Source organism: Pelodiscus sinensis, chromosome 1, assembly GCF_049634645.1.
Source record: "Pelodiscus sinensis isolate JC-2024 chromosome 1, ASM4963464v1, whole genome shotgun sequence".
Lineage (NCBI taxonomy): Eukaryota > Metazoa > Chordata > Testudines > Trionychidae > Pelodiscus > Pelodiscus sinensis.
In genome coordinates, this window is record NC_134711.1 from 243,039,135 (window position 1) to 243,064,543 (window position 25,409).

General features: G+C 40.8%; 1 protein-coding gene across 1 annotated transcript in view; it reads left to right on the top strand.

Moving 5' to 3' along the window:
- Positions 1-13,001, top strand: part of EFNB2 (ephrin B2) — a 52,330-nt gene extending 39,329 nt beyond the window's left edge. The window contains exons 3-5 of the mRNA XM_006115561.4: positions 6,715-6,807; positions 7,546-7,659; positions 9,186-13,001. Of these exons, the coding sequence (XP_006115623.1) occupies positions 6,715-6,807; positions 7,546-7,659; positions 9,186-9,568 (590 nt within the window). The 3' untranslated portion in view covers positions 9,569-13,001. The remainder of the gene's footprint in view (positions 1-6,714; positions 6,808-7,545; positions 7,660-9,185) is intronic.
- Positions 13,002-25,409: the final 12,408 nt, after the last annotated feature.

Genomic DNA, 25,409 nt, shown 5'->3' on the forward strand with positions numbered 1-25,409 from the left:
TTAGCCAATATGGGTAAGGAATGGTGTCCCTAGCCTCTGTTTGTCAGAGGGTGGAGATGGATGGCAGGAGAGATCGCTTGATCATTACCTGTTCAATTCACTCTCTCTGGGACATCTGGCATTGGCCACAGTCGGCAGACAGAGTACTGGACTTCATTGACCTTTGGTCTGACCCAGTATGGCCATTCTTATGTTCTTATCTCCCCAAACTGGTGGCTTGTTCTATAATTAGTTTCACCAAAGCATTATCAAAGGAATTTCTACAGCAGGTCTACTCAACATGTAGCCCACAGCCCATTTGTTTGCAGCCCACGGTGTTGTTTGGGTTTACGCGGGCTCAATACGCAGCCCACGGGTTGGAGTCCAAATAAAAAAGTAGTCAATACATTGGTCTTCTGTTGATATGCGTTTTAGTGGTTAAATTCCTGGACTGTCATTGCACATTAAAAGTGCTGTCATATCGGTAAAAATCAGGTAAATATTGCATTTTATTAATATCAGCAGAACTGACTTAAATGGGCCTATGCGTTGTATAGTCTTGCCTTAATTTTTGTATTCATGCCCATCAGTGTGAAAGAAGCTATTTGCATATATATTTGCATGTATATGCAACCACACTTAAGTTATGGTCCTTGGCATGTGCTAGGAGTATCACTGTGGCCCTCTTGGCTTCCAAAGTTGAGTAGCCCTGTTCTACAACATGACCATAGTTGATCAGAAGCCAAACGCAGTTCTCTTTAGGAATTCTAGCCCTTGCCTCCCATTCAGACAGGTCTAATATACTGAGAGGTTATTGAAAACTCAGTTCACCGTATATGAGCTTCTGCCAATCCCAAGGGATCAGACGCTTGCGCCCGAGGTTAATATGTATTTCAGATCCTATGCAAATATCACCCTGTCAGCTGATCATTAGGATACTAAGATGTTCTGAACAAAAGAAAAGAAGAGAGTTATTGAAGGTTAAGAAATCAAATACATTCAAATGATTTGCAGTGTTCGTAGATCAGGATCATACCAGTGATGGAATTAACTGCTTGCTTATAAAAGTCTCTCTAGTAACTTCCAGAAGATTGGAAGATTCTCCATCCATAGTTCAGAATACTCTGTTTTAATTGTAAATCCACAGTCCAGACAGAGAATTGGAGCAGAAATGAGGGAAAATGGAGATGTCTCAGGAGTCCTTTCTATCTCCTGCCTGGTATTGCTTGGTTCCAGTTTTTTGACCAGAAAGTGTGGTTAAAAAAGGGGGACCTGGCAGTGTCTGGTCAGAGGTCCATAAGATGGTTTGGGGTAACTGCCCCAGGCTCGGCACTTTGGGGTGGGGGGCACCGTGCTTCAGCGTATGCAGAAGTGTGGAGTCAAGAGTGGCCTGGGGTATTAACAGGGAGCCTGGCGCCAGCATCAGGGGTTAGACCTGTCCCTGCACTAATCAGCAGTGATAGGAAGTGGAACAAATTGTCTCTTGCCCACTCCACTCTGTCAGTTCCTAGTGTTTCTCAAGAGGTGAGACGGGGAGAGGAGAAGGAAAGAGGGAGTGGGGGTGGAACAGAGGTGGGAAGAGGCATGGGGCAGTGGTGGGGGTTGAACAGGGGTGGGAAGAGGCATGGGGCAGAGGATGGGGTTTGTTCCTGGCCCTGAACCCATCTACAGGTGGCCCTGGGTATAGCAATGCAATAGCATTGCTAAAAGATCTCCTGTACAGCTGCTCCTGTCGACAAAAATTAAATCACCTTCAATAAAGGGTGGTAGCTATGATGGTAGGAGAGCATTTCCCAGTGATATGGCACTATCCACAACAGCGCTTCTATCTGTGTAATTCAGGTTGGCCAAGCATGCTTTTTTCACACTTCTGAGTGACTTAAGTTTTGCAGACAGAAGTGCTAGTATAGGGAAAAAAACCCTACATTCTGGGTATGATCCCAAGAACAAACACATTTGAGATACGGATACACGTGACCAATATTTATAACTGATGATACATGGATTTAACCAATAATCATATTTGAACGCTTGTAACTTTTCCATTGGTACCTTACATAAGAACAGCCATACTGGGTCAGATTAAATGTCCATTTAACCCAGTATCCTGTCTTCTGACAATGTCCAATGCCAGATAACCCAGAGAGAGTGAACAGAAACAGGTAATCATCAAGTGATCCCTCTCCTGCCATCCATTTCCAGCCTCTGATAGACAGGTGCTAGGAACAACATTTCTACCCATCCTGGCTAATAAGTATTGATGAAACTAACCTCCATGAATTTATCTAGTTCTTTTTTGAACCCTGTTAAAGTCCTGGTATTCACAACATCCTCTGGCAAGGAGTTCCACAAATTGACTGTGTGCTGTGTGAATAAAAACTTCCTTTTGTTTGTTTTAAACTGGCTATCTATTAATTTCATTTGGTGACCCCTAGTTAGTATGTTTTGGGAACAAGTGGATAACTTTTCTTTATTCACTTTTTCCATACCAGTCATGATTTTATAAACCTCTATTATATCCCCCTTTTATTTCCTCTTTTCTGAGATGAAAAGTCCTAGTCTTTTTAATCTCTCTTCATATGGGACCCATTCCAAACCCCTAATCATTTTTGTTGCCCTTTTCTGAACCTTTTCCATTGCTAATATGTCTTTTTTGAGATGAGGTGACTACATCTGTACACAATTCAGTGTTCACAGTATTCACAGTGAATTCACATGATTCACCGAGTACAAGATTTGGTGCAATTATATAACAGTGGTGGAAACAAAGATACAAATGGTCACCTTCAATCATAGAGCATCACAGTCATCATTGAAGTAGAATCTAATGCATTAAACATCCATTACACTTTCTCCTTAGCATGACAATTGGAGCAAATGCTCCTAAAGCAGATCATGCATAGGAATAGAAAATGCACATTCTTTTTCAAAATAAACTGAATGGAGAGTTTAAGACAGGGTGGGGAACCTCAGGACTCTGGTGTGCAAGGAGAATGTGGGGGTCTTTCTCTTCAGTTGGGCGCCATGTCACTGAGGTGGGTTTTTATTTATTTATTTATTTATTTATTTGGCCTCTCACTTGTGTGATATTTCTGTGAGTCAGTGGTCCCTGACCCATCAGCCCCAAAAAGGTTCCTCACCTTTGGTTTAAGAGTTTGGTCCAATATTATATAAACACACAAATCTTAGTTTAGCAACTCCACTTTAAAATATAGGTAATTCATTTGGTGATTTTTGTGATCATTACCTGAAGTAATATCAAAGAAAACCCCTTTTTAATGATTGTTTAAAAAAATTAGAATCAGGATACAACATTATTGTACTCACAACTCCAGGGACAGGGTTATGTACAAGATTTAGATCACCGTAGGTGTAATTTTCACTCAGAGAGCAAATATAAAGACAGCTGCAATTGCTCCAGGAATATTTTATACTTGTTCCCTTGTTTGACTTCTGCATACTAAGCTTTCAACAGGAAACATTGTTTTCTCTGATGTTCCATGTTATTTTTCTCTCTCAATGAAAGTCCTTCATCTTCATGAATCTTAAAACTGTGTTTAAACTGTCCTTTCCTCCCCACACACTGGGATATGTGAAGTGATATCTTGACAGCCTTAATGAAATTTTTTGAAATAATTTCCTCCAGCAGCCTTTGCTAATTGTTAGTTTAATTAAGGAGGAAAGTTGCTTTGCCACTGGAATATTATTTCACTGACCATTCCTCATTCCACAGGATATGATGTTCTCTCCCTAAACTGTAACACTGGCTTTCAGAAAACCTGTTGAAGGACTGTGAAAAAAGTGAAAACTCCTGCAAATTCATTCATCCAGCATCAAAGGGATGAAAGCATTCTTTTAGAAAGCAAACAAGGCAGTTTGAACTCTTAAAGCACACACCCGCTTCATTGTAATGTTGGCCTGTCTTAATGGACATCAGGCATTGTAGTAGTTTTGCATAGTAGTTTTGCATTCCTGTTGCCATCGTACTTTCTTTGTATGAGAGTCTGAGATTTGTGGGCCTTCTAATTTTATTGGCGTCTCTGATATGTTTGATTAAATCAGATATATTTTTAAAGAGCACCATTATTGAGAAGGGGCTGTACTCTATTCAATTAAAATCTGAAAAAAAGAGGAGTTTAAAGTGATGCGAATCCCTGGAACTTAGATAAAAACAAAAACAACAAAAACCCACAAACAAAAAAGTCAGTGTGTATTAGTTACACTCTCATCTGATGCTCAGTTTTGATATTTCTATTTACCACTTTTTCCCTGTCCTTGTGCCTGTACATTGGCAAATAGGTCATAAAAAACACTTTCAGCAAAGACATATTTGATTTATGTCCAGAACTAGTTCTTAGTATTGATTTTTTTTCCCTCTGGAAAACAAAACAAAAAAACCCCAAAACTATATGTCTCCATTATTTTCTGAGTCTGGCAATGCAATGGTACATTTCAGAACTGCTTTTATCTTAAATTACTTACTGTGGTGCGGGTTGCTGTTTTATTATTATTATTATTTTATTATGAAAACTTTTAAAGACAAGATTAGAAATGAAAAACAAACATATATTCAGTAACTTTCTTTGTGGTTATTGTGCAGTGATGAGAGTAAACATGATTAGTTGTAGAGGGGGCAAAAATCTGGGAGGGCCCAAACATATGGAAAAGGAAATATGGGTGAAGGAGTAACAAACTGGAAATTTTACACAGAGGGGGCAAAACAAGTTACACACAAATGAATAGAAGTGGAAGAAAAATTAATGGATCACAGGCCCAGAAAGTAGGTTCAGTGTAAAGGTTTTATAACTTGTATAGCTAAGGAAAAGATTAAAACAGAAATAAATATTGACATGGGCTGGGAAGAAACTGTAAAGGAAGTAGGAAATACACATAAGCTATATTGAAAGCAAATCCCAGAGGAAGCTGAAAGAGAGGAAAGGGGAACTGAAAACAAAGAGCTGGACAGTGTGAGGCCCTTGCTGAATTAGGTCCTTAGATGAAAAGACTAAAAAAAATGCTGTTTAATTTTAATAGTCCATGGGAATCCCAACATGTAATATAACTGGTATCTGCTATTTATTTATATTTTTGCACTAGGTCATCTGGCATCAGGGTGTGTGTGTTGGGAGATGAAGGGAGATAGGCACGAAGCTCATACAAATCATGACATGAAGTAGATTTAGAATAGGGTTACCAGGTGGCTTCAAAAAAAAATACTGGACAGACTTGATCTCAGATGTGGAGGGGACTGGCCAGGAGGGGAGCGGGGCTGGCCAGGAGGAGGTAGGGGGAGGGAACTGGCCGGCAGGAAGCAGGGTTGGCGGGGGAGGGAGAATTGGGGGAGGCAGTGGGGCTGGCTGGGGTGAGAGCGAGGGGAGAGAATCAGCTGGCAGGGAGCAGGACTGACTTGGGCGCACGTAGATCCCGGGGTGCTGCCCATCCCACACGTGGTCCCGGCGGCACCCTGGGAGCTGCGGCACCCCGGGAGCTGCATGCGCCCGGGTCAGTCCCACTCTCCGCCAGCTGATTCCATCCCACCCCAGCCCGGCCCCCCTCGCATAGTTGTGTACTGCTGGCTGATAGACACACTCACGCAGCGTGAGCATGTCTACCATCGAGGCAGTTTGCAACCACGTACTGATACTCCTAATAATAATAAAACTTATCTAATTAGAAAATACCAGACTTTTTATATGTCTGGTATTTTCTCAATTTGTTTCCCGGACAGAACCCTCAAATATTGGACTGTCCGATTCAAAACCGGACACCTGGCAACCTTAATTTAGAATCATACCCCACAATTAAATATTGCATTGTTGTTAATTGATCTGGTCCATCTGCACTGTTGTTTTGTCAGGAGTAATCTTATGATGCTGAGGCCAGTAAGGGATGTAATATGCTGTGATTCTAAGAATACAACGCAGCATAGTATTCACTTAGCATGGAAGAAAACAGATTTCTCCTCTTCCTCCTAATACGAGCGACAGAGTAAAATGATGTAGACTCATACTTGATTTACATGAGTTCCCAAACGGAACTGTGCTTCATACACAAATCAGATTGTCATACTATCCAGCAGTGGACTGCAAGAGGGCGTGTGGAGTTCAAGCAAGCACACAGATAAGAAAGAACAGTTTAAACATGGGAGAGACTCCCATTTGTTTGTAGAAGCTGAAAAGTTTGTATTAAAGTAGAACATTTTTTTAAAACCCTAAGAAAAATAAAAATGTCTTTTAAAAAAAATAAAATACTGTTTTCCAATCAGTGTGGAATTTCAGCTTGTCTTTTGTATGTGTGCATTTCCTTAAGCAGGAAATGTCAGAGAAAGCAGGTGTACTATGGTGATTATGATGATGATTTTTTAAAGAGCGAATTAAGTACTTTGCTCCTTTGAGCCCGGCATGGCTTTCTTTTCAGCTGACTCCATTACCTTTATTTGGAAGGTGATGCCATTTCATCTAGGGACATATAGTAAGTCAGTCAATTGTGCATAGAAGAAAAAGTGGCTGAGTAAATTTGAAACGTGATAACTCATTCCAGCATTTGTATATAATGTATTACTTACTGATGTATTCATTCTTTTGGCTTTCAACATGTCACAACTTATCCTAGGTCAACCTGAGCAACAAGAACAGAATCCAGTAGATTAAAGGAATCCCTGTTTTCAGAGACTCATATTCATATCACTTTGCCTACTGATTTCCTGAAATCCTCTTTTGTTTTTCTTTTAATCAGCAACATCAAATGGGTCTTTAGAGGGCCTGGATAACCAGGAGGGAGGGGTGTGCCAGACAAAAGCCATGAAGATCCTCATGAAAGTTGGACAAGGTAAAGACCATCTGCTGTTTCCTGAAATCACTTTGATAGGCCTCAGTATCCCACTTAGTGTGCAGGCTTCTTTTAATAGCATAGAAGAGAGTGCCAACTGAGTCTAGTTTGGTCATTCTTCCCTTAGGTTTTGAGAGCAAAGCCTATTTTCTGTACCTAAACTACTGACAGATTTCTACAAGAGGAGCGTCTGTGTAATAAGATCTCTTTATTGCAGAGCTCCCTAGAAGAGAAGGGCAGCTAGTAATAATGTGTTTCAGTCATTTTTATTTTTATTTTAAAAACAAAACCTCAACTTCACAGTTCAAAATTATTTGGAATAAATGAAAGGAGGGGAGTTAATGTTTCTATAGTTTTCTTGTTATGAATTCTAACTACAGAAGAGGTTTTTGTTCATTGTTTCATTTGTATATAGATAACCTATTGTGCAGAAAGAAAGAATTATTCTTCTAATTAGAAGTTGGTTTAGGAGTCACTCATCTTGCTCAGTTAAACTGAAATGTCATCTGCAAAGCTTTTCTTGCCAATTACAGGAATCCCTATAGTTTCTGCAGATGGCCTCACAATCTAAACCTCTGAAAAAAACAATTTTGCTGTAAAAGGAAAATTGCATTCTTCTATCTCATAATGAACGTTTGCGTAACGAATCTTCTGTTCAAAGCTAGTTCTACCTCATGATATGTAGCAGCCTTATAAAGCTTCAGTTGTCCAAATCAGTCTTCTTTTTTTTTCTTACAGTTCCCAATTCTGTTGGATCACGCCGTAATATTGATCCAACTAAGCGTCCAGAACAAGAAGCTGGTACCAATGGAAAAAGCTCCACAACAAGTCCATTTGTAAAGGATAATTCAGGTACACATCAGGATGTTTTGGTTTTAGGAAGTACTATTGTAAGGATTTTTTTTCCTCTACACCATACATCCCTATTTTCGTGCTGGGATTTGTTAAAAGCAAATATTTGTATAGTAAGATCAAACAAAAATGTGTTCTGATGCACCAGTGGATGGTAGCTAGAAGCTGTACATTTTGGTCAGGACATATATTGCCCCATCCCATTTTGCAGTTGGGAGTAAATTACATTTGATAAGAAAATCATTAATTTCCAGTAAAGTTCTTGAGTAGTAGTTTCTCTGAATAGCTTTACAGTGGTAGGTGCTAGTGCCCTGGCAGATGAGAGGATATTACTATCTTTCTCTTCTCATCTGATACATTATCAAGTGGTTCTCGACAACCATTTGTAAGGTTTATTGTAACACATGTATAATTAATGCGCTAATCTCTTATCTGTTCATATAAAGTCTACAAATGACTGATTGATCCTTCTCTAAATTTAAAGGTATTTTTAAAATGCATTTTTTAGTATGGCTTTCAGAACAATATCTTCAAATTGCATTAATGTTTTAAGTGAACAAAAGAAAATGAAAAAGGTCACTGTGAAAGACAGGAAATTTAGAATACTACAATGCCACACTGGTTATCTGTCAATTCTAGGTTCTCACCAATGGCTTCAAGTCTGTCCTTGCTGGCTACATTATTTGCTACCCCATTAATGAATCTTTGAGTTGGCAGTTGTTGAGCAGGCGTCAGCAATTTTGTGCTAAGGTTATTGTAGACAGAGTTGATAGTTCTGTGAATTTAGCATCCGCAGCATTATTCCATCTGGAGCTGAGCACCAAGAGAGGGAAGTTATTTCAGACAGTCTAAGTAAGAAAGTGTAAAGTGAACTTTCATTGAATCTTGTGACTAACTGATAATGTGACGATGCCACGCACATAGCATGGTATACAGCGTGAGAACTTTTTTCTGCCTTCCAAATGTATTTTTTAATAAATGTAATTTAAGTAATAAAAGCGGGTTGCATGAGAAACTTTTTACTTGCCTCCCATGCTACCGCAAGCTTCCTTGTTTCATTAATAGAAAAAATACATAGAAATAGTCAGTGGTTTAATTTAAACTAATTTCTCAAAGACTGCCCTAGCAAGACTATGATACCAAAGTGTCAGCTGTCCTGAGACTTGCCATTTCCCTGTTTTTCCCTGGTTGCTGCCTTGAGCCGGCTGGCATCTGTTAAAAAATGCAGAATGTATCAAAGGCTGCCTTGTCAGTCCCAGGCCTTGCTGCTGATGGATGATGATATATGAAAAGAAAACAATGCGGTTTGGGAGCAGCATAAAAGTAAGACCAGCAGACACAAAGTCTTGTTTAATATTGATTGCTGACTTCAGCTGTTTGCATTTAGCTACCTAACAGGGTAATTGGTTTGTCAAAGTTTAGCTGCCACTTAATTCTTCCCATCCTGCTGAATCTTCACATTTTAAGCACCATGAAATGGTCACAGGACAGCGATAATTTTTCTTTGTGTTTTCTCCTCTTTCTAGGCTCCAGCACAGATGGCAGTAAGGCTGGGCATTCCAGTATACTTGGTTCAGAGGTGGCCTTATTTGCAGGGATTGCATCAGGGTGCATAATTTTCATCGTCATCATCATCACTTTGGTGGTTCTCTTACTGAAGTACCGGCGAAGACACAGGAAGCATTCACCCCAGCACACTACAACTCTGTCACTTAGTACGTTAGCCACCCCAAAACGCAGTGGCAACAACAATGGTTCTGAGCCCAGTGACATTATCATTCCTCTAAGGACTGCAGACAGTGTTTTTTGCCCTCATTATGAAAAGGTCAGTGGAGACTATGGACATCCAGTGTATATAGTTCAAGAGATGCCTCCTCAGAGTCCAGCAAACATTTATTACAAAGTCTGACCAATTGTGGTACTTTTGAGTTATAGAGGAAACTTACTGGTCAGATGCTTTCTGTTGGGGTTTGTGATGACCCCTTGTGCGCTAGTATTGACTCAGGCACAGGGGGGGAAAGGCAACAGCCCTTTCTCAGAGAGCCTTCTTGAGCTGGACAGCTTACCTAGTCTGTAGAATTCCTGTCTCAGTGAACGAACATTCACTAAAAGCTGGAAGACTTTCCGTAGAAGATACCCATTCTCTGATTGCTGTATTCTTGTTACATCGGTCATCCTCGAAGCCATGTGCTGCCGGCATCCAGGCATGGACAAACACCAAGGGAAGATGGAGTGATTTGCGGATGTTTAATAGTTCTAGGCATCCTGGGAAGGTGCTCTGGGATATCAGGCTTGAAATGCAATCTTATGACTTTTTTGTGAGTCTTTCTCAGTGCAGACTGGATTTGTCACACAGACCTCGGCATATAAGTAAGACTTTTAAAGTTCTCTTGCTTTTAGTCTGTCACTGTTACATTTATTTCTGTTGTCCAGGGTTCTGCCATCTTTCACATAAGATTTCCTTTCACTCCACATTTTGCATCACTAATGGAACATTAACATTTGGAGTTCCGTGCTCCATCCATCTGCTACAGCAGCCTCTCTCGAATGGGTAATATATTTATAGAAACTGTGTTTGCTAATAAGGAGCCTTCCAGCTAGACTGTCAGTGAGGTCAAGACCAGGATTGGGTGGTGGCAGGGAAGAGCCAACTGCAATTGCAGTTGAATGCTGCTGCCTCTGAAATAGAAACTGGAAAGAAACATAATGTAGGTAGCACAGCACTTTGGTATGCTAAGTGTTAAGAGGCAAGTAGGAGACACAACACAGGCAGTGGAATAGGGCTGCATTTGAAGGAGTTCATGGTTATCAAATAGCAGTGTGCAGAAAAAAATAGTACCTTCAATACAGTAGGACAAAGGGGTATTGTTAATAAATACATTTGGAAGACAAGACAATAGTAGACCGCTGATGATGTACTAGCGCAGAACTGTTGTGGTACTGGCAATAAGATATACAGCTTGCAAGCTGTAATAAAATCTTGGTCTGCTTTGGATGACTTTTTAAGCAGACTCGGCTGCTATACTTATCATATTTTACTAAACACAGGGAAAGCATTTAAGAAAATAGCAGAGAGCCAAATCTGACATGGATGATTATAAGCCAAAGGGTCAAAAGAACTGTAATTCAATCGCCAATGAAGTTATTAAATACTTTCTCATCTCTCATAATAGATCAGGATTTTGTTTCTGATTGAGCCTTTTGACTCTTTGGTTTATGGTAGTGCTGTCCCTGCGCAGTGCAGTGTAGGTACAGTGACTGACACAGCAGTTCGTTGGTGCTCTGTTTCAAAGTTAAAGCACATATGGAAAACCTCTTACCATAAAGATAAAATGAATTATGACATTGAAAGGGAGAAGGACGATATGACTTATTTATAATAGGTGTATAGAAAGCAAGGAATATAAAGTGAAAGATTGTTTTTCTAATATATATTTTGAGATTGCACAGAATCTACACCAGAAGATGTGAAATGAATTTGTGTCAATTAAATGATCTTAATTTGTTAGCATTAAAAATAAAAATTGGATGACTGTTTATGGGGAAAAAACGACTTTGTTCCAAAAATAACAATAATGAGTGCAAATACAAAAATAACAAAGCCCTGTGAAGGCATCTCACATAACACTAGTCTAGGAAACACAAGCCCAGAAATCCAGGAAATCAATGTTACTGCGTCATATATTTAACAATGACAAGATGTTCCAGCATTTTTCTGTGTTGTGTTTTCCCTTGCCTTATGGACTGAAGTGTTCTGTAGATTTCAACAGGTCACACAGAAGGGGAGTTTCAGGTTAAAGTTTTTCTGCTTTAACATGTTTTTTCCCCACATCCCCCAAGCTAAAAAAAAAATCCTACTTTTTATGTGCTATGCAAAATAGACATCTTTAACATAGTCATGTTACTATGGTAACACTTTGCTTTCCGAATTGGAAAGAAAATGTAGCAACAGCATTTTAAGGTTCTCAAACCTCCAGCGAGCATCTGCAAAAAAAATGAACTGTCATAGAAATGATTACTCTCTCTATTTCCTGAACCTGAAAATGATGTTGGTCAAAAAGGAGGGGGGCAAAAAAGAAAAGAAAAAAGCATGGCTCTGTGGAAGGTTACCATGGTGACTAACTACAGTACATGTGTAATTCTTTCCAACAACTCCTCCTATCTGTGACTCCATCAACACAAGATTTTCTTGTAAGTCATTAAGATTTTATTTTGAAGGAGGGGGAGGAAGTGAAAAGATAGGCATAGTGTGTCTGATTTTAATTAAATCAAATGTATGTTTCATCAGTTGGCTACATTCTGGTTATGTACTAAACTGTGAAGAAAAAAAAAGATGAATTGATGAAGAGCAACCTGCAACCAGTTGAAAAAAACGTACTGTGCTTCTGTTTTGTGTTTGGTGCAGCATTATGACAATCTACCAACTGTTCCTTTATTTGACGTTGGTTCAGCTTTGAAAAGTTACTGTAAATGCCTTGCTTGTATTATCATCCCTAGTCACCCAACCTGGAATTTGCACCATCATGTCTAAGTGAAGATGCTGTAAATAGGTTCAGATTCACTGTCTATGGATTTGGGGTGTTACAGTAGCCTTATTCACCTTTTTAAATAAAAAATACACATGAAAACAAAATAGAAATGGCTTTTCTTAACCAGATTGTGTATATAGAGCAATGTTGGTTTTTTATAAAGTCTAAGCAAGATGTTTTGTATAAAATTTGAATTTTGCAATGTATTTAGCTACAGCTTGTTTAAAGGCAGTGTCATTCCCCTTTGCACTGTATTGAGGAAAAAAATGGTATAAAAGGTTGCCAAATTGCTGCATATTTGTGCTGTAAGTGTGTACCATGAATATTTATTTAAGAATTTCTTTGTCCAGTTTGTAAGTAACACAGTATTACGCTTGAGTTATAAATAATTTTTTTCTTTTTTTCTTTTTTTTAACTAGCCTGTCATAGGTTTGAAATCTGCTTTAGTTCCACGTTGCAATTAGCCCCCAGAAAATGAAAACTATGAAAATCACATTCCACGTCTGTTTCAAACTGAATTTGTTCTTAAAAAAATAAAATATTTTTTCCTATGGAAATCTTGCCTTCTAAGTATTTTCTTTGGTTTTTGATCAGTTATTTTTTTCCTTTTTCTTAGTTTTCTTTTTCTTCAAAAACAAACCAAACCAAACCAAACCTCTCCAGTGTAACTACTGACTTATAGGGGAAACATAAGCCTTTTTTTTATTTATTTTTTTTCAAATTAGGACCTTCATCCTACAACCTATTTCATAGTGGCCGATCGTTATGCCCCACATGAAGCCGCTCAGAGGCTATGTCTAGACTTCAGGGTTTTTTCAGAAAAAGATACACAAATTGCAAATCACGATTTGTGTATCTTTTTTTTTTTTTTTTCTCCAGAAGAGGCTTTTCCAAAATTTGGCCTGTCTAAATGGGGGCACATTTCGGAAAAACCTCCTCTTTCAGAACATCCCTTATTCCGCTCACTGAGAGGAATACAGGGATGCCAAAAGAACGTGCCCGCTTTTTTGGAAATTGTTCCAAAAAAGCAGAGGCGTTCCCTGGACTCAGAAGAGGTTTTCTGGGATACCGCAACTCTGCAGTCTAGACGTAGCCTGAGATCAGTGGATGCTATTAAGGTATAGGGGCCTACTAACATGCATCAGCTTGCAGAATGGAGCCTAGTAAAGTCAGTGGCACTGCTCAGGGTCCCACTGCTCCAAATACTTATGTATATGTTCAACTTTGCTGCTGGTGAGCAGTCCTAGTGAAATCAATGAGAGTATTCACATCCGTAAAGTTAAAGTGCATAAGATTTTACAGGATTGGGTCCTATGACATACAAGCAAATACAAGCCTTCATACAGTATATGTGGGCGTGCTGCTCTATAATTTTCACTAAAACAACTGACACCCACATTTAACAAATACTGTCATTTTTTTTCACAAAAGCCCAGTCACCATGAAAGCACATAATTGGAACAATCATCTGTAGAGTAATATGTGGGGAGGTCTGAGGAGGGGAAAGATGCCTTTGTCACTTTAACAATTGATGCCAAGTTGTCTTCGAGTTTCCATTTGAGAAAGGCAGCTAGTTATTCATAGCTTTTGGTCGTGTAATTCCCATTTGTCAAATTATTTGTCTTTGCTGAATAATCAGAGAAAGAAAGGTTGACAGGTAAAAAGTAACTTTTAGGTGGTGCATATGTTGCACTGACACATTTTTTGATACTGGACTTGTACGCCTGGAGAATGTCAGTGACTTTAACTTGCTGTGCCATAGACCCCCTTTATGACCTTGAGCAGGTCATTTGGTCCCTGCTCCAGCAAGGCACTTAAGCATGTGAGTAGCTCCACTGACTTCACGGACAAGTCACTTGTGTCTGATCCTATAAAATCTTATGCATGTAGATAACATTACTGGGCCCTACTTGTGCTTTAAGTTATTGGGATGCTTTGTTGGTCCACAGCTTTGGTGTCCCTGTCTTCCTTCCCTAGTTGTATCTGAGATTAAAAATATTTCACTGTTTTGCTCGAATATCATGAGAGTATACATTCATTATTGTGAGGGGCTGAGATGCTATGCTGATGGGGTGGGGGCATATAAATCAACAAATAGACACTCCATTCAATCTATTACATTCTTTTGGGGAATGGTATGTGCCTTACAGAAATATAGCCAACATAAAACTGCTGACTTACAGCCCATCTTTTACAACATGCAGAGAAAAAAATATACTTGCATTTTTGCACGGCTGCTGACACTGCACTATTAATTATCAAACAAGCACAAAATCAAAATTTACTGTTCTCATTATGAAGCCTGGTTCCCCAGTAGGAGTCTGTCTGAGTCAATAGGCTCTGCTAAGTGGAAAATAAAATTAGAATGTACAGTTGTTATCCTTCTAAAGTGGAGTAAGAATCTATTACATAAAATATTGTCTCACAGAGTAAGAATAGCAAAATGTTACTACCTATGTCTGAAATGTTCTCTTATTTTGAACATGACAATGGTGCATTGCTCAAATGCTCACTCAGTGAGTGTCACTCTTGGATTCTATGCACATTGTACACTTTCTTTCTGCAAGAAATTTTTGTCATTCAAAAACAGGCACAATGGTTAGCAACAGAAATGAGAAAAGTCAATAAAATGTGGAAAATGACTTTTGTAAGGTGAGCTTGGTCTTCGTAGGTGACAAAAGTAAAATCAGAGGGGCAAGGATGGAACAAACTAGGGTAAAGTCCATAATACACTGGTGACACAGTGGCTCCTATAATAACAGAAGCATCAGATTACAAGTAGGATGATGATTTTTGGATAAAGAAAAAGGGAGCTGAGGAGTCAGAACTACGTGGTGCTGTTGCCACTGAAGGGCTGCATAGACTTGGCTTGTTGACTCTTCCGTAGTTTATAAAATGAGATCTACGTACATTTTGACTCACTGGCATGCTCTGAGGCTTAATTAATCAGGGCTTCATGTTCCTCTTAGGAGTTGTCAGACAGGTAAATCAGTGGGGAGAGTGGTGATGGAAAGAATGATAGGAGGTGTGGTGTTCACATGGCATTTTCCTATTCATGCATGCAACTTCTGCCCAGGCTAGACATGGGAAAAGAGCCTAACAATCTTGCCAAACATGGGCACAGTTCTACATATACTTGATGGAGAGAAGGACAATAGATCCTGAAGAAGGATGGGGTGGGTTAAGGTGGGAAGAATCTGGCTGAGCAATCCTGGGAATGGCAGCAAGAGATGCAGAGGAGAATCAGTAATTGTGAGAGCAGTGGTGGGCCAAAGTGGGCTTAGATGTCAGTCCCAGTTCTCGTGGTAGCTGGAGAAAAGAGATGCCATTGCTGGTAATAGTGGCTTGGTGAAGACTTTAGTAAAGATGTTGCAATGCTGAACAGGACATGGACAAAAGTGCTGACTCTGGAAAGGGCAATCAAGCACCAGTTGATGGATGGCACTATGAATAGGTGGGACGCCAGGTTTTAGGCAGTTCTGCCAATAGATACTGAAAGGAGAGAAGGAACATGCAATCGAGAGCAGAATGGGAACCAGCTTTCAAATACGTCATAGATAGGAATAGAGTGGAAGTCAATGGAAGAGATAGTGTAGCCAGGAATTGGACTTGGTCTATATTTTCATACATATATGAATAGTGCCTATGTGGGTGCTGCTGAAATACAGCTAAAAAAACAGTAAGGAGGGCCTGCCTTATCTCTCTGATTTTTGGGTATCAATGTGGGAAAGGTGATTGTGCTCTATTGTCTGGGCCAGATCCTCAGCTGGTGTAAATTAACTTTGCTCAGTTTAGCATCTGGTTCAATTTTCTCACAGTCCTGAATTCTACCTTTATCCACAATGCTGGTATAGATTTGATCATCTTATGGCACCTCAAGCTCCTCAAGGGAGAGAGATTGCTTTATCGAAGTGTCACTGCACTTGGCACTACAAATACTGGACTGAAAACCATATTAATGGCAATGTGTTTATAAGTGATATTTAATTTCCATAATAATTGTAATTTGTATTTCATTTTATATAAATATTAGTTTTATTAAAACTTTTATTAAAAATTGCAACTGTAGGCTGGATTACTAACAATTGTACAATAAAAATAGTTTCAATTTGAATATCTTTTTTTCATCCTCTCTTAATTCAATATTTAAATTAATTATTGTGCCATACTCGGCACCAGACACAGTACCCATCCACCAAAGGGTCTGTCCCCTCCACTCTCTGCACTCACCCAAATGGTCTAAGCCCCCTTAGTTACTTTTACAGTATCTGTTCACTTGTGCGTCCTTCCATAGATAATTCCTTTTCCCTAGTCATAGCATGTAGCATATTCTGCTTGTGACTGATCCACATAGGATGTGAGTCTGATACAGGCCATATTGTCAGAACCTGGCTCTTTAGCTCTAGCTGTAAAGAATCATTCCAATTTCTGAAAGTCCCCAGTTCAGTTTCTGGTGTCTGCCAAAATGGTGGTCATCAAATATATATATTGTTATCTTCCTTCAGCCCAGCTACCACATACTCTTGAGCTGTGTCCCAGTTACCCACCCATTATTCCAGTAATGGTGGCTTGGTGAAGACTTTAGTAAAGATGTTGCAATACTGAACAGGACATGGACAAAAGTGCTGACTCTGGAAAGGGCAATCAAGCACCAGTTTGATTGCCAACTCCAAGATCCCTTGCAACCCCGCTCAGAGTCCTGTCAGGATTGATATATGTTACGGGGCAAATCCTTCCTGGAGTGGCATGGTAGCGGAGTCGGAACACGGGCCTATTTATCTTCTGATCTAAGAACCCATTCGACTAGGACACTTTCTGCGGTTCAAACCTACAGGTCAAGATGTGGGGTAGATTTTGCTGCTGCTTTGTAAAGGAGTATCATGGATCCCAGTTGCTGATCACAGCTGGACATGCATTTTTGCAGACCAGACTTTCCTTTGGTTGTGATGCACTGGCCAGTGTCCTTTGTTGTTCTTCTGAGGTGACACCCTGTCCTGCTGCTTCTACAGGGGAAAACAGATTCTTTAAATTCACTTCTCTAGTGGAAGATCTAGCTTCAGTTCAAAAATAAGCTTCAGTTCAAAAGCGGTCTAAGAGGGCAAAGGGAATGATTCCCTTGGAATTTTAACATAGAATTTCTTCCCTTTTGTAAGGCTGAGTCTCGACAGCTGATCAGAAATTTTTGTTGAAAATGTTCATGCTTTTTCACCACATCCCTGATTTTCAATCTCCTCTACTCCATGTTATTTAATCAGACATTTTGTATTGAGTATTTGGGTTAAAAAAATGCATGCAATGAAATTCCTAAGCACAAACTCATTTGATTCCATTTGGTTTTACATTTCTTCTCAGTAGATTGTGCTATACAAAAAATGTTAAGCAGTGTTTTTTTATTAAAGTAAATTTTAGTAAATCTGCTCCAGGAAAGCCTAAGGAGTTTACTTTGGAAGACTTCCTTTGGGCAGAATCAAGAGATTGTGGCTAGTTTGCAGCCCACAGATGAGCACAAATATTTGAAAGACAGACTGTTTTTTGGCAATAATCAATTCTTTTTTTTTTTTAAATACTCAGCACTGGAAAGTCAAAGTCTTCATTAGTTTTACTGTTCTGTGCATTTGTATGGTGTCAGCCAGTATTGGGTTTATTTATTTAGCACTGTCCAATCTCTTACCACAAGCAGTGATAAAACTGAAGTCTGGGGGTTTGGGATACCAGTCATTGTATCCTATGTGATCACATACATACAATACAAGAAATACAGCTCCTCCAACAAAAACATACATTCCCCTTCTCTCCATGCTAGCAGTTTCTTTCAGCAGGGTTCTCCCCCCCTCCCCCCGCGCTTTCTTTACACTCCCTGAAAGTTAAAATATGTTAAAGATAAAATAGTAAGTATTACTATTGTCAGAAATGTACTTACATAGGCATTTTTGTTTCTCCATGCAGCTGGTTGCTTGGGAAGTTTGCACGGCATTCCCTCACTGAAGACACCAGAAATATACTAATGCCTAGGTACATGTGGAAGAAGATCAGCGAGGCTAACGTTTATATGTAGCTTTTATTCAGTGACTTTGAGAATTATTCCTCTGTTACATTTCATTGTGCCCAATTATCAAGGGATCTAGATGTCAAATATACATTTGTTTCTAATGGTCTCTTCTCCATATCTTGGGCAAATGGTTAGTGATTGGATTTTTCTGTCATGATCTGATGATGAGAAATAATGCTGAGTCAATCATGAGCTCCACTTGAGCAAAAGACTTACGCAAAAGAAGGTAGTTGTTGTTTTTTGTACAGTGTGCTGAAACAGTCAGGCTTGTGCTCATTCTGGTCTCAGGAGAGGTTTCTCCATGGAGATTGATGTGCCTTTGGGTCAGGCATTTTGTCTTAGTTTCTGCCCAAGGTGAGCAGGAAATGGAGTTTCTGTTCTGTGAAAATTCTTGAGATTTCAGACAAATTTCCCATCCCAAATCAGGACAAAAAGTCAAAATTCTCAACCGTTTTCTCAAACCCAGAAACTGAAAAAGGTTTTGCTGTGAGTCAGTTGAAAGATTTTGTTTTGACAATTATGAAACATTCTATTTCACGTTTGACCCTTCTTCCTTTTTATTTCCTTTACGCTGTATTTACTAACGTTTTGAAAGAAAGGTTGTTTCAATTAGAAAAATAAATTTACTTAAAGAAATGTTGGCATGGAACACTGTAACCAGTGTCTCAGCACTGACCCCTTTTGTGTGCTGGGTCCCAAAGACAGCTACAGTTCTAGAGGGGAAGCCCATGAACTCCACAACTCCAAGACCATTTGTTTTGTCCCACGCTATGATCCCTGTCTCACTCTATGACTCCCTGTAGCAAATCCAGTTGGGCCTGAGTCAGGAGGGAGGTTTGTACTGTGCTCCTTCAGGGTATTAAGCTTTCAGTGAGTATTTGAAATGACACAGGCAGCCTTTTCAAAACAAGTTAAGCATTTATTAGTCACCTGGCACACAAAATATGAAATGTCTTAAGTCAGAACAGGGAAATGAAAGTTAAAGCATAGTTGATTCTGGTAAACCCAGAACTAGGTCTTTTTAATTATTTACAGGTGACACATGCATGTACATATACCTCCTGTGTCTCTTAGCCTGTCCTGACAGCAAACTTAGGCCATGTGCATACTTGTTTCCTCTTGTTGATGGTGCATAAATATTCACCAAGGCTGCCCGTATGGATGCAGAGTATTGTGCTCCGTGGGTAGGCATCCCATTGTTTAACAGGGCACTGTCCAGTGCACTGTGTTTTAGAAATTTTGTCTATGTATAATGGGACCAAATTGCACTGTGCAGCAGTTACAAGAAGGATGGGGTCAACTGTTTCCATCATCTCATCATGTTATTTGCATCCCATAACTTTTGTGACTTTTTTAAATTTACAAAATCCCACAAGCATGCATGGCCTTGCTCACTATCTGCCATTCTAACAGGAGCTTGGAGCCTACACAGATTGTCATTGTTGCCTTGAATGTTACAAGCACAGGGCACGCAAGCCTGCAGTATTTGCAGAATCACAAGAATAACCAAATGCATGTGTAAGCGGGGAAATGATCCCGCTATTGTGGGGAACTTTCCTGGCTTCTATACCACCCCGGTGAAATGAACCAGCGAAAGGATCTGAGTCCCCACTCCCACTTCCTTTACCCCACAGCTCCCCTGTTCCTGAGGGCTCCCCCTCCACTCTCCTGAGTAGCAGAGCCCTGGAAACCCCAACAAGGCTGGGCCCAGATTTCCTGGGGCTTAATCCCCGACCTTGTAGTCACTAGGGGCAGGAGTTAGGGTGTCCCCACTCCGAGGTGCTCTCTTTACACTGCTGGCCTTCTTGGCCCAGTGATCACTTCATAAGGTTCAAAGCAAATACAATTTATTAAACAACAACTGATTAAAGAGAATAAAATAAGAAAAAAATGAGCATGGTTAAATGAGAACACACAGCCCTGCTCTGTAGCACAGGGACATCAAAACAGCAGCCTGCAGAGTGTAAGGACAGTCTACAGTCTCTTCCTTAGAGGCCCCTTAGAGGCCTTGGATGTGCTGCGGGGGGGGGGGGGGGGGGGGCTGCAGGCTGGACACGCTTGCTCTGGCAGTGACCACACAGCCTTAAGCTCTAAGTGGCCAGACCCCTCTCCCACTCTAGAGCCTCTCCCCACACTTTGCAGTTCCCAGCTGCTCACCACATCCAGCTGCAGGGTGCTGCTTGGCCAGTCTCTAGCTCCTTGCGTTGCTTCTCTGTTCCTTTTGGCTCTCTGAGCACTGCCATTCTGCTGCTCAACACAGGGTCTGCGCTCCTTGAGCTGTGTGGGTCAGGCTCAGCTGCTGCAAAAACTGCCCCTCAGCACACAGCTTGCACTCCTTGGGCTGTCTCTCAGCTCTCTGTTCCTTTTGCAGGACTTCTTCTGCACACAACTTGCACTCCTTGGGCTATGTCTCAGCTCTCTATTTGCTCAGAGAGAGCCAGAACAATCCCAGCTCACAGGGAGGATGGGGCCTAGCCTCTCCCCTTCCTCACTGGCCTGTCCAACCTGTCAATCAGGCTGAGCTGGAGTCTTGGCTGCTTTCCATTGTCTCTGGGGTCTGTCAGTCTCATGAACCCTTCCCCTTCTGAAACTGGGAGCTGGCAAAACAAAAAACTCCCACAGAGTTTTAGTAAGGAGTAACAGTCCCCTTACACGTGGGCAGCGCCACTTCTGCATGTGAAAAACAAGCACTGATTGAGGGGATCACATCATCATGCAGGTTTGAGATGACAAGCACTGGCTGTAGAACCTTCAGATGCACAAGGCCACATTCCTGGATCTGTGTGATAAACTCACCCCAGCCTTCCAGGGTTTCACCCTAGTGTGGAAAATTTACATACCTAATGTAAAAAAATACCATGTTGTGGCTCACTAGTTTCTGTCCCAAGTGGGAAACTGAACAGTAAGTCACCACTTGACCAAAGGGGCAGCGTGGGGCAACAGTACAGCCATCTCAAAATCAGTCACAATACAATAGTGGCTTTTAGAAAACTCTAGTGGCTATTGTTGCGGTTAGGAATGCTGTGTGAGACAGCAGATCTAGGGCCAACCCCAGATCCATCCCTAATGTAAGTGGGCATAATTTAAATTGACCTGCCTATATCAAAGCTGTCCTTGTTTCTTGGAATGGAAGAGGTCATACTTCACTGTTCTGAAGCACACAGCTGGCCAACTGAGAAGCAACATTGATGCATTCAGGCCTTGGCTGTGAATGTGACTACTACAAGACAGAGTTTTGATGGTAGAAAGGGAGTAAAATTGGGGAGAAACTTAAGGTTTCAAGATGGCCTCAAGAACTCTTTTTTTTTTATCTTGAGTTTGCTTAGTGTAGTAAGCAGACACAATTGCTAGCTGGAAGTGATAACAATATAGAAGAAAACTTGTTATCTTTTATACTCTGTTTCCTCTCTCTCTCTGCCAATTTCCACACAGACAAAGAGCTCACAGGGATTGTTTGCTGTAGCCACAGCCTACAGGAGGCCTAAAAGGAGCCTTAGAAAAAATATATCAGAAAGGGATCATGTTGCAAGATGCTGTGGCAATCAATGATGAGATCTTCAGTTTTTTAGTCATTTTAAGACAGGAGCCAGGTGCTGCATAATTGATTTCACTGCCTTCTCCTTTAAAGTATAGATCTGAGCTGTACTGCTTTTTCAGCCCCAGATGTTTAAAACTACTCTTTTCATGTACTTGACCAATAAACAGCTCTTTTTAAAATACAGTTTTTTGCACTCCAAGATTGTCCCAGGATGTTGCCTATATGAATATGGTGATTTTTTTATGACATTTTAAAAACTTCAGCAAGTTAGTCTCTTCGGCTACGTCTACACTGGCCCCTTTTTCGAAAGGGGCATGCTAATAATAAACTTCGGAATAGGGAAATCTGCGGGAGATTTAAATATCCCCCGCGGGATTTAAATAAAGATGTCTGCCGCTTTTTTCCGGCTTGGGGAAAAGCCGGAAAAAAGTGTCTAGACTGGCCCGATCCTCCGGAATAAAGCCCTTCGAAGTAGGAATAAGAGATCCTCCGGAATAGGGCTTTATTCCGGAGGATCGGGCCAGTCTAGATGCTTTTTTCCGGCTTTTCCCCAAGCCGGAAAAAAGCGGCGGACATCTTTATTTAAATCCCGCGGGGGATATTTAAATCCCCCGCGGATTTCCCTATTCCAAAGTTTAAAATTAGCATGCCTCTTTCGAAAAAGGGGCCAGTGTAGACGTAGCCTTATAGTCTTTGCTTATAAAGCTGTTTAACCCTTTTACCACGATGGCCCCAAATCTCCTTTGAGGTTCATTCCACTCTGAATGGATTAAAAAAAGACCATTGCTGGAAAGGTAAGAACATTTATTTTTTCAGCCAGAGTAAAGCATACAACTCTGCCAAATAAAGACAGGCCTGAATGTATCTCAACATTTTAATGTCTTGTTTCACTCATGCATTTTCTAGGAGTAAGAACTGGTTTGCCTGGTTTAGTGAACATAATGAACTGTCTGGCAATTGTGACAGTTCTGAAATGTACAATAGATGAAGGAAGTATCTTCCCATTGGAGTATTTCAGGGGCTTTTTGGCTGTTTAAAAATAATCTGGAATTTTTCAAACCAAGAGACTTACCATGTACATGGAACAAGTGCTCAAGTTACCATCTGAACAGTGCCAAAAAAAAAAAAAAAAAAAAGAGAGCGGAGGGAGCTAGGAAAGTGTTGTTCTAAGGCAGCAGTTCTCAAACTGTGGGTCAAGACTCCGAAGTGGGTCATGAGCGAAATAACATAGTCTGAGTCTACACACCAAACAGTTATTTCAAGATAAGGTCAAAATAATGGTGAGCTGGAGGACGTCTTACTCTGACTCCTGTAACCCTCATTGTACAAGGAATAAGGGAAATCTAACTTGGACTTCCTCCTGTGTAGACAGCGCCAAAAGCCAAAGTAAGCTATTTCGACTTAAGCTATGTAATTAATGTGGCTCAAATTATGTAGCTTATTTTGGCTTTAGGCCTGCTGTGTAGACATGCCCTAAAGGCTTAGCAGAAAAAAAATAAAGTGTATTGGAAGCAAAAAAAACAAACACCCAAACCAAAACACAAAACCCAGACCCGTAATGGAGCATATGATGCTCCAAAGAGCATCTGTATGCTACACAGGAAGTGGTGCTGGCAATTCAGAAGGTGACACAGCTCAGATTTAGCAGTGAACCAGCCCTCTTAGTAGTAAGTCGTGTGCTGTTAGAAAAGAGAATCAAAGGCAGTTTGGCACATCAGTACCTTTGAAGATCTAAGCTATAAGTGCTACTCACTAAGGATAAGAGAGGCAGGATCAGCCCTCAAATTATTAGAAGATTTTTTTTTTGTAGTTTTGTGTGAAATTAAATGGAGCTATACCGATGCCCCAACCCATACAAAATCTTCCAGGAAACCAGTCTCTTTTAGGGTATGTCTATACTACCCTCCTAATTCGAACTAGGAGGGTAATGTAGGCATACCGCACTTGCAAATTAAGCCCGGGATTTGAATTTCCTGGGCTTCATTTGCATAAGATGGGCGCCACCATTTTTAAATCCCGGCTAGTTCGAACCCCGTGCCGTGCGGCTACACGCGGCACGGAGTAGCTAGTTCGGATTAGAAAGCCTAATCCGAACTAGCTGTACTCCTCATGGTACGAGTCCCCAATGGGGAGGACTGGGGTGGCTCTGAGGGCTCCTTGGGGTGGAAGCTCTCCTGAAGCCCCTTGATTAACCCCCCCTCCGGATGGCAGCCTGCGGCAAGTGCAGCCGGGCTGATGGCCGAGTGCTGTGATGTGTCGAGTGTGGGCACTCAGGGCACTCCAAGCCAGGACTGCTTTGCAAGCGGGGAACCCCTGAGAACTGTCTGTCCGGGGTGGGGGTCAGGTCCCTTTAAGCACAGCCCTCGGCTAGCCTGAGACAGCAGCTCCATGCTCTAAGTCCTAACCTGATGCCCTGCCGGCACTGCTTCCGGCCCTCCTTAACCTCAGTTCAGGGTCCACTCAGTGTGGACATGCTAGTTCGAATTAGCAAAACGCTAATTCGAACTAGTTTTTAAGTCTAGATGTGCTAATTCATGCTAATTCGAATTAGCTTAGTTCGAATTAGTGCTGTAGTGTAGACATACCCTTAGTTACTATTTAGACACTTAAATGAAAGCAACCTGATTTTCAGATGCATTCATTCAATTGATTTCAGTGAAAGCTGCGGGTTTTTAGCAGCTTTGAAATTCAGGCTATTTTTATTATGATGCCTAAATAGAGAGATGGGGGCTTATTTTCAGTCCCCCCACATCTGAGAACTTGTCCTCAGGTATATAATTAGTCAGCTTAAATTGTGCACTAACCAGTTTTCAAAATGGATGACCTTCAAAAAGTTGCATGCCCAAGTTTAAAGGCCAAAGTGAAAATCTGACCCTTACTATCATCACCCAGTTTTTGGCCCGTTTCTTATCTTGGACATGTCTAAATAGCATTTTTTGTTGTCTTTCAGTATTTCATATTCAGCTAATCCTATGGAGTGAAAAGTACAGTCCCTTATGCCTTTCTCGTAATTCCCATTGAATGTTAGGGTACGTCTAGACTACATGCCTCTGTCGCCAGAGGCATGTAGATTAGGCTAACAGGTATAGGAAAATGAAGCGGCGATTTAAATAATCGCCACTTCATTTAAATTTACATGGATGCCACGCTGAGCCAATCAGCTGTTTGTCGGCTCAGCGCGGTAGTCTGGACGCGCGGGTGTCGACATCAAAGGCATTTGTCGACCACCCAGGTAAACCTCATCCCAGGAGGCATACCTGGGTGGTCGACAAATGCCTTTGATGTCGACACCCGCGTGTCCAGACTACCGCACTGAGCCGACAAACAGCTGATCGGCTCAGCGCGGCACCTTTGTAAATTTAAATGAAGCCGCGATTATTTAAATTGCCGCTTCATTTTCCTATACCTGTTAGCCTAATCTACATGCCTCTGGCGACAGAGGCATGTAGTCTAGACGTACCCTTAGTTGCTTGGGTGTTTCCATACAGCTTCTAATTCTCCTGCTATGCTATTGAAGAGAAAAGTCCCTAAACATCTTTGATTTCTCTTGCAGTTCTAGAATGAATTCTATGAAACTAGGACAGTTTTCCTTCACTCCTCCATCAGTGGAGATGACAATTTTCCCTTGTTTAAT